Source organism: Amaranthus tricolor, chromosome 4, assembly GCF_026212465.1.
Source record: "Amaranthus tricolor cultivar Red isolate AtriRed21 chromosome 4, ASM2621246v1, whole genome shotgun sequence".
Classification (NCBI taxonomy): Eukaryota; Viridiplantae; Streptophyta; class Magnoliopsida; order Caryophyllales; family Amaranthaceae; genus Amaranthus; species Amaranthus tricolor.
Window position 1 is genome coordinate 12,407,653 of NC_080050.1, and position 8,431 is coordinate 12,416,083.

An 8,431-nucleotide genomic window follows, 5' to 3' on the forward strand; every position below is an offset into this window, starting at 1 on the left:
GGGTATGAGAAAGCTTTGTTGGGGAAGTCCAAGAAACCTCCAAGAATGTCCATCGAAGATTTTGAAGAGATGGATTTGAAGGCACTTTCCATGATACATTAACTTAGAGAGGTTGCAAAGGAGGAGACAATCACGGGTCTTTGATTGAAGCTAGAGTCATTGTACATGACTAAATCGGTGGCAAATCGCTTATTATTGAGGAGTAAGCTTCATGATATTCATGTTGAGGAAGGTAGTTCTCTTAAATCACATATAGAAGAATTTGATTCAATTGTGATGGATTTGTCTAACCTTGATGTGAATCTTGATGATGAGGACCCAGTGATAAAATTGTTGAGCTCCCTACCTAAGGAGTACCAGCATTTTAGGGAGATAATTTTGTATGGAAAAGATGCGTTGACTCTTGAGGATGTAAAGGGGGCTTTACTACAAATGGAGTTGATTGAGAATCAATTAACTACGGTGACAAATACTCACATGATGGTGAGGGCCTTGTAGTAAAGGATAGACCTAATAAGAACGGTAGTTCTAAGTCTTGGGGTAAGAATGTCATATGCTATAATTGTCAAAAAAAGGGCTATGTGTGAAAAGGGATTGCCCGGTGAAAGGTAAGAACAAAGGTTAGGAGAGTGTTTCTTCTTATGGTGATTGTTATGATGATTTTGCTCTTGTTGTTGAGTCAAGTGAAAGATCTAATGATAGATGGATTCTTGATTTTGGTAGTTCTTTTCATGTCATACCTCATAGACATTGGTTCTCCACATATGTCCATGTTCAAGGGGGAGTGGTACACATAGCAAAAATGTGGTGTGCAATGTTATAGGTGTAGGGTCGGTGAGGATAAGGATGTTTGATGGCATGGTTTATACTTTGTTAAATGTTCATCATGTTTCGGATATGAAAAAGAACTTTATATCACTAGGTGCTCTGGTTAGTGATGGTAGTAGATGCATTCTTGATAAGGATGAAGGGCAAGAAGAAAGGGTCACTTTATGAGCTAGTTGGGTCAATGGATGATGGGTTGACAAGGTCAAAGGGTTCTTTGTTGTCCGATGAGCATCATATTTCTTTGTAGCATTTGAGACATTGGCATATGAGTGAGAGAGACTTGTGGGTTCTATCCAAGAATGGTCTATTTGGTGAGAGATGTATGGTTTCTATTGGATATTGTAAGCTTGGTGTTCTTTACAGCAAAGATGGGTTAGCTTCAAGATAGTCACTCAGTGGTGTGGAGTCTTTTCTTGGTTCCATTACATGGTATCTACCGGTATTTACTTACTTTGAAGACAACTTGGTTTTACCTCTTGGAGCATAGTGATGAGATCTTTGGGGTGTTCAATGGTTGTAATATTATGAAGAAAAAGGAAATCAGGAAGCAAAGGAGTTTTGATGAATGGATGAGATGTGGATGGATGGTAAGAATGGTTATGGCTCTATATGGTTTGGCTGGTTACTAATAGGATTAGGCGAAATGTTGGATGCCAAAGTGGTAAAGGTGGCGCTTCAAGAATACTCCGAAGTATAGTTCTTTGGTGACATGGCTTATGCTTGTATGGGAAACGGTTTTGAGTTACGAGTTAAGAAGGGTGTCTTCTTGGAAAACTCGAGGAGGATCAAGATGTACTTGTTGTGGGATCTTTACACGTCAACATTCATGTTTTTGGTTACCTTTGTAGAGTTTGCTAATCTCCACGCTTGTGGTTCTTCTAGCGCCAAGAAGAAGGCAGAGGTCGATAGCGGTGTTACTCTAGCTAAGGAGGATGAGGATGATGATGTGTGTGCACCTATGTTAGGTGGAGACATTCCTTTATGTACCTTGAAGGAATGAGCATCGTATTTATGGAGTGATATGATGGTTGAAGATGGCATGGCAATGATGGGTAGTAATGTTATAGATCAAAGATGTGTCAACTTGTTTGATAAGCGAGCATTGGTGGAATGTTTTCTTCTGTGTAGTCATGAGATGTTTTGCTTTGAAACGAGGTGGTTGCATTTTCAAGACTTTATAGCTTGGGGCTCGATTGTCTTGGGTAGGGTGCTTGCTCCAATGGGCTTATAGTTGGAGTTGTGGTGGTCATTGATTGGGGTTGTGTTTGAGCTTGGCACAATCTCGTTTGTATTGTTTCATGTGTCATGGGTTTACTCCTTTAAGGGAGGGGCACCTCTTTGAGGTGGTTTCATCTTGATGATGAGTTGTTTTTTGGCATATGATTGGTTAAGTTGTGTTTGGCGGAATTGAGATTATTTAATCAAGGTGGAGATTTGTTATGGTGTGACTCATAATCTCATGTGTAGCTTGATGTTGAGGGAGTATGGTGTGCTAGTTTTTGATGTATATAAAGGTGCCAAGATCAAAATGTCGCTGACCCTTTGCTCGAGCCTCGGCTCGACCTACATGGTCGAGCATGCTTCAGTTTGTCGAGCGAGCTTTCTGTTCGCGTGTTCTGTTTTGCACGTGTTATACTTGTTGTCCTCTCTTGCTTCTAGCCTTATAAATACTCAATGAAAACATCATTTGTAATGAGTTTGAGAAAGAAACACATGGTATACACTTGTAATCCTCTTGTGAGAGAGAATTGATTTAGATAGAGAGGAAGCCAAATTAGGATTCATAAGTGGGAAATTAAGGGTTTTGAATTTCTCTTTGTTTTCTCTATAGTTTTTCATTCTCCATTAATAGAGGTGGATTAGTGCATGTAATCAAAAACCCAGATCAATAAAATTATCTTCATTCATTGGGTAGGTTTCATAGTCTAATATCAATTTGATATTAGGATTTTTCCACCTTCCAATTCTTGGTGTGTTTGATTTTCTTTATATTTTGTAATCTTTATCATTCTTTGTAGATTAGAATCTTCATTGAAGAGCATTAGCTCTAACAACGGTTAATATTTGTTTTTCAAAAAAATCTACTTCTTAAGAGTTGAGTTTTCAATTTTTAGAAATATTTTTAACTAATGAACCATTTATATAGAGTCATCTTACCGCCTTAAGAGCCGCGTAGTCCACAATTATAGATAGAAGATAGATCCATAGGGATACGTCTTCCGAATTGAACATTTTTGACCATCGATTAACCTTCGTACCTCTCAGCAAAGAAAAAGAAAGAAATAAAATAATGAGAAAAGAAAGAAAATAAAAGAGGAAGTTGCTTTGTTTCATCACAACTACCGTTTACAGTTACTACAAACTTTTTCACGCAAATTACATTAACAATTTCACATTCATATAATGCAAAACTTAAATCATGCTTGTCGTGATACACCTCCCACAAAAATGGAGGTAATTAACTCTGATTATCAGAGATTAGACCATAATTCTACTCAAATTGATGAAGAAACTCCTCAAGTAGTACCAAATTCTCTTCCCAAAAATCATAATCAGATCCAAAATCATAATAATTATGTCAATCGTAGATGGGTAAATTCACGATCAACATGGCTGATGATTGTTATCGGTGCTTTAATAGCAGTTTCCGTTATTGCAATTATCAAACATTTCGGTCCCTCTTTCATGAAGAAGGTTTTTTTTCTCTTTCCTCATGCTTTTTTTTCAAATATAATCTTTTTTCCTCTTTTGTTTGTTATGTATGATCTTAGAATTGATTTCTGAGTTAGAATTTATTTTATGTCTTGAATAGATTAAAAATATAATAATTTTAATGAATTTAAGCTTATAAATAAATGTTATGGAGATGAAGATTGTTTGCAGATTTTGCTGCTTTGGATGTTGTATTTCGAATTTTTTTTCTTGTTTACCGTTGTGTATGACTTTTACAGGATTTGGTTATTTATAATTGCTTGAACTTTCTATTTGTGAACTTTAATTTGGTATTATCTTAAGTTATAATCTCAAGTTATCGGTGCAAAATGTTTATTATCTTAAGTCGTAATATAATCTCAAGTTAAGATGTTTTGTTGATTAGTATTTAGTTTATTTGGGTCCTTGGGGATCCTCAAAGGGTACTAATGTAGACGAGACTTATGCCATCGAGAATTTACTTAACAAGTTAGGTAGCATTCAGAGTATTTTGATGGTTTGGTTGTTGATTATTGTGTAAATTGTAATGACGAATACTATTATACTACAGTTTTGAGGTTATGTTCGTTGAGGAAAAATTCTCCCCAGTGCCCAATGATGTTTATTATTGCCATAGAAGTGGAATGTTAGAATGATGCGAAAGGGTGAAAGAATTGAAGAAACCCTTAAAAGTTTGGGAATAAAGTGCAGGAGTACAAAAGAATAGGAGATGGACTAAAATGGGAAGTATATAAAGATCATTAGGAAATTTAGCTTTGCTTGATATGAAATTTAGTCAAGTGAATTTATGTTATTGAAAGTTTTGAATATAGTTACACAACAACAATACCAAAGACTTAATTCCAACAATATAGGGATCAACAGGTACATTCATATTTAATTGGGTGAGTTTGTGTCTTTTAATTTCTAGAAGGTTATTCCGGCTGTACATTGGTTGGTAGAATCTTGCAGCCATCTGGAGTTAGCATCTGTTGTATTTGCTGCAATAGCATTGTTCCCTATTTTACTTTTGCCAACCGTTCCCTTCAAGTGGATTGCTGGAATGATTTTTGGCTACGGGATTGGCTTCTTGCTGATCACGGCAGGTGTAGCTGTGGCTGTGAGTTTGCCCTACGTCATTGCTTCCTGTCTATTTCTTCACAAGATTGAAGTAAGCACTCGTTTACAAATTACAATGTGTGAATCGCTTATCATTGAGTTCCAACTTTTTGTTGGAACTAAGATCATTTGAAATGTGGCTTCTCTAACCTTTTTGGTGTGCATTGTGTATGCATTTCAGAATTGGTTGGATAAGTATCCTGAAAAAGCTGCACTCGTAAGACTTGCTGGTGACGGTGATTGGTTGCATCAGTTTCAAGCGGTTGTTCTGTTAAGACTTTCCCCATTCCCATATGTGATATTCAACTATGTTGCTGTTGTTACTGGGGTCAAATATAGTCCGTATCTTGCAGGAACACTGATAGGGATGGTGCCTGAGATACTTTTCGCAATTTACAGGTTAGTTTTTGCATTCTGGTTCTGAAGAAACTTTGGTAATATTATGAAATAAATCACTTCCAGCATGGAATTTTCGACTCACTTTATAGACATGAGTTGACTTACATGCTTTCTGGTTCATGCTGCTTGATGGTTGACTTACATGCTTTCTAGTGTTTATAGACATGAGTTTCTAGATGTGTAAAATGGTTGGCATTTTGTTTCTGCTGTTAGCTTACCAATATACCGATTCTGGAGACTAGTACTATCTGAACATCATTGCTCCCTCCATCTGGCACTAGTAGTCATTATTATAGGGTCTCCAATTAAGCTGTATTTCTTGATTTAATAGTAAAGAATCCTTAGGCAAACATGTGTTAGCTGGCTGGTTTGACCATCTGATTTATAACAAGTTGTTTCAACCAGTTAATTTATGGAACACTAGTGTTAGATGGTTTGACCACTCAACCGTCTATTTGTACCTAAATAAGCTAAAATCTCCAACAAGCTATTTTGCCAAACACCTCAACATTTTCTGCTACTATCTTTCTTCACATCATCAAATTATCATCTTCTGCTGTCTGCAACAATTGCTGTCCTGTGGCAAACTATAATTGTCTGAAGCTCTGATTGGAGTAAAAGTAGAGCTACGAGGAAAACAATGATTGGTGTGTAGACAATCCACCAGTTTTACCTATCAAAATTGTGTTAGTTTTCGTATAGAGTCTGCCCATTTATGAGTTTCTTGCAATTTAATAAGGATATTGTGACTATTCTGACACCTGCATCCAGCTGGTAAACTGGAATATTGTTTGAAGTGTATAGCTTTAAGGTTCAGGTTGGGATGAAAGTCTGAAATCGGGAAGTTTTACCTTCATGATAAATGTTTAGATGTACAGTTTAGTGATTGTACTCTAATGCTTATCAGAGTTCGGTATTGACTTGTTCTTGAAGTTGCTTTTTTACTTGAGCTTAAGAGAGACTTTGATTTACTATTTTTCTATAAACTAAGACTGATAGGCTGTATGGTGTAACCTAAAAGAGAACAAGTTCAACTGTTCTAAACTTTCTTTTGTTTGGTATTTTAGCAAGAAATGTTGGAGAGGGAAGTTTGAGATATATGAGTAAAAAGGGTGATGGAGGGCAGGTTATGAAGTCGCTGAGTGGAGGTAGCCATGTTTAAAGAAGAAAAGGTTCTTGTTATGCATGAGATTGGTTATCAAGTATTTAAATATTGTAACATTAAAATACACTCTAGTTTGCTATATATGTTATTAGGTCGGCATCTTTATTATTAAGAAAACCCTTATTGTAAAGAGTACTTTGAACACAGAGTACACTTTGGGATCTTTGGGCATGCTTAAGATGTCCATTTATGAGTTTTTTGCCTATCTAACTTTAACAATATAGATGTTAGAATTACTTTCCTCCTACATTTTGTAACCCTATATTATATTATGGTATTAGATTTCATTCTTACATTTTGACAGAATTTGTGCAACCCCATATTTCACAGCCAGCCTTACAATCACCATTCACAACCATCTGCCTTTGGCAGTCCCAACTTCTTCATTATAGTGCTGTTGTTGGGGAATGCATTTTTCCACCTGAAATTGCTTTATTTGTCCCTTGATAAACAAACTAGAGGAAACTAGGAAAATGAATTTTGCTGATTGGAGTATTGGACCCAACCAAATACATCTTTGAAAGTCCTCCCAAGGCCAGACTATAAGAGCATGCTGTTCTGATCTGCATACATTCAAGATGAAATCTCGTCCTAATTTAAATATGGTTTACTTGCCGCAAATAGCACAGAAAAGAGAGAACTCCCTCATTCATCTTGTTGAAATGTTTTTCTGATTCTCTTTTGCAGTGGGAGGATGTTACGGACAATGGCAGAAGCAATGGAGGAACATACACATGTTTCGAAATTTCAGATGATGTTTGATGGAATTGGTTTCTGTTTAGCTGCAGCATCTACCATTTCCATTGGATTTTATGCAAAACAGAAGCTGGAAGAACTTAAAGACATGCCGGTGCAACAACAGTTACAGTAGTGTCCTTACAAGTTCCACATACTTGTATGTTGCTTGTGCTACTCCTACACTGTACTTGTGAATTCATTGAGAGATAGGAAAGATTGTCAAAATAGTTCATATTCTCACAATGTGAATACTTTTACATGTATCCAATAGCCCTATACATTTTTGATCCACTAGTAATCGATTTGTATAGGGTTCTCAAAATGTACAGTAAAGAACAAAATATATAATGATCAATAAAAGAAGCTCATTGCATTTTTGTTTTCTATATATTTTATTTTAAGTGAAAGAAGAACTAGATTAGAGTCTAAGAGATAATACTCAAAATCTAATATCACCAAGATCGAAGGTATGAAGTATTTTGATGAACCACTTATATTTTTAATGAATAACAATGTTTTTGAAGGAATTAAGACTCAAACAAAGAACACTAAGATTTATGATGTTCACCAATGTCGGCTACGTCCTCGGAGGTGTGTAGTATCTTGTTTATACTATAACAATAAAATTCAATGAACAATTACAATGAAGTATTATAATTGAAAATAAGAAAGATTAAGACTATTTGTTAAAACTTAGAGGTTATTTTGTGGATGATTACAATGAGCATATGAGCTCTTTATTTATAGGCTAATTACATTGATGAGTAAGCATACTTAAGACAGAGAATAAATAATATATAAAATCTCCACGAATGCCAAACGACCTAAATACGGAATCCATTGTTTTTTCCCAACACTGCTCGTTCGAGTAGTTCATGAAAACAACTTCTGATGGCTACCTAATGAGTGCTTGTTCGAGCACCAACCAAGCTCGTTCGAGCACTTCACTTCTGATGCTACTGATCTCATTACTCGTTCAAGGGAAGGTGACTTCTTTGAGTGCCTTGTTCGAGCAACTCATACAGAATCTAGTTGTTGGTCTTCAAGAATCCTCATTAAGTACATTCATCATGCTTTTAATTACCACCATTACATGATATGTTTAAGTCACTTGCAAATACTTTCATAACTTCATGCATTTAACATACACACTTAAACAGACTTCAACACTACACTTAACTCACCCATCTTAATGCACATATCAATGCACATTTTAATGCACAAACTTAAGACACACTTAATGGTGCACTCAACTCACAATCACTCTAAAAATAACCACCTTGACTTGAGTTCACCCAAGTCAAAACATTCTTCAATACACTTTATCTTATAAACATAAGCAATACATAATAACTTACACACCAAACATGCCCCAAAGGGCATCACATCAAACAAGGAGCTACACTAATCAAGTCCCCGCATAAAGTGAACTTGTTGGTAGGCAATGGCTTTGTCATCTTATCAGCTGGATTTACTTTAGTATTAATTTTC

The 8,431-nt window shown here is 35.8% G+C and overlaps 1 protein-coding gene across 2 annotated transcripts; it reads left to right on the forward strand.

Annotated features, from left to right (window-relative positions):
- Positions 1–3,057: 3,057 nt before the first annotated feature.
- LOC130811068 (uncharacterized) lies at positions 3,058–7,326 on the forward strand. Of its 2 annotated transcripts, none has more exons than XM_057677225.1 (4): positions 3,058–3,522; positions 4,451–4,690; positions 4,820–5,037; positions 6,890–7,326. In XM_057677225.1, exons 1-4 carry the CDS (start codon positions 3,232–3,234, stop codon positions 7,071–7,073), a joined length of 933 nt encoding a protein of 310 aa, XP_057533208.1. In that variant the 5' UTR covers positions 3,058–3,231; the 3' UTR covers positions 7,074–7,326. The 2 variants fall into 2 exon arrangements, with proteins under 2 accessions (XP_057533208.1, XP_057533209.1); XM_057677226.1 differs by having other exon boundaries at positions 3,113–3,522; positions 4,454–4,690.
- The last annotated feature ends 1,105 nt before the right edge of the window (positions 7,327–8,431 follow it).

Coding starts and splice junctions, on each gene's coding strand:
- LOC130811068 (XM_057677225.1), top strand. CDS start 3,232: ATGCAAAACTTAAATCATGCTTGTCGTGATACACCTCCCACAAAAATG. Junction 4,691..4,819: donor TATTTCTTCACAAGATTGAA/GTAAGCACTCGT, acceptor TATGCATTTCAG/AATTGGTTGGATAAGTATCC. Junction 5,038..6,889: donor ATACTTTTCGCAATTTACAG/GTTAGTTTTTGC, acceptor TCTCTTTTGCAG/TGGGAGGATGTTACGGACAA.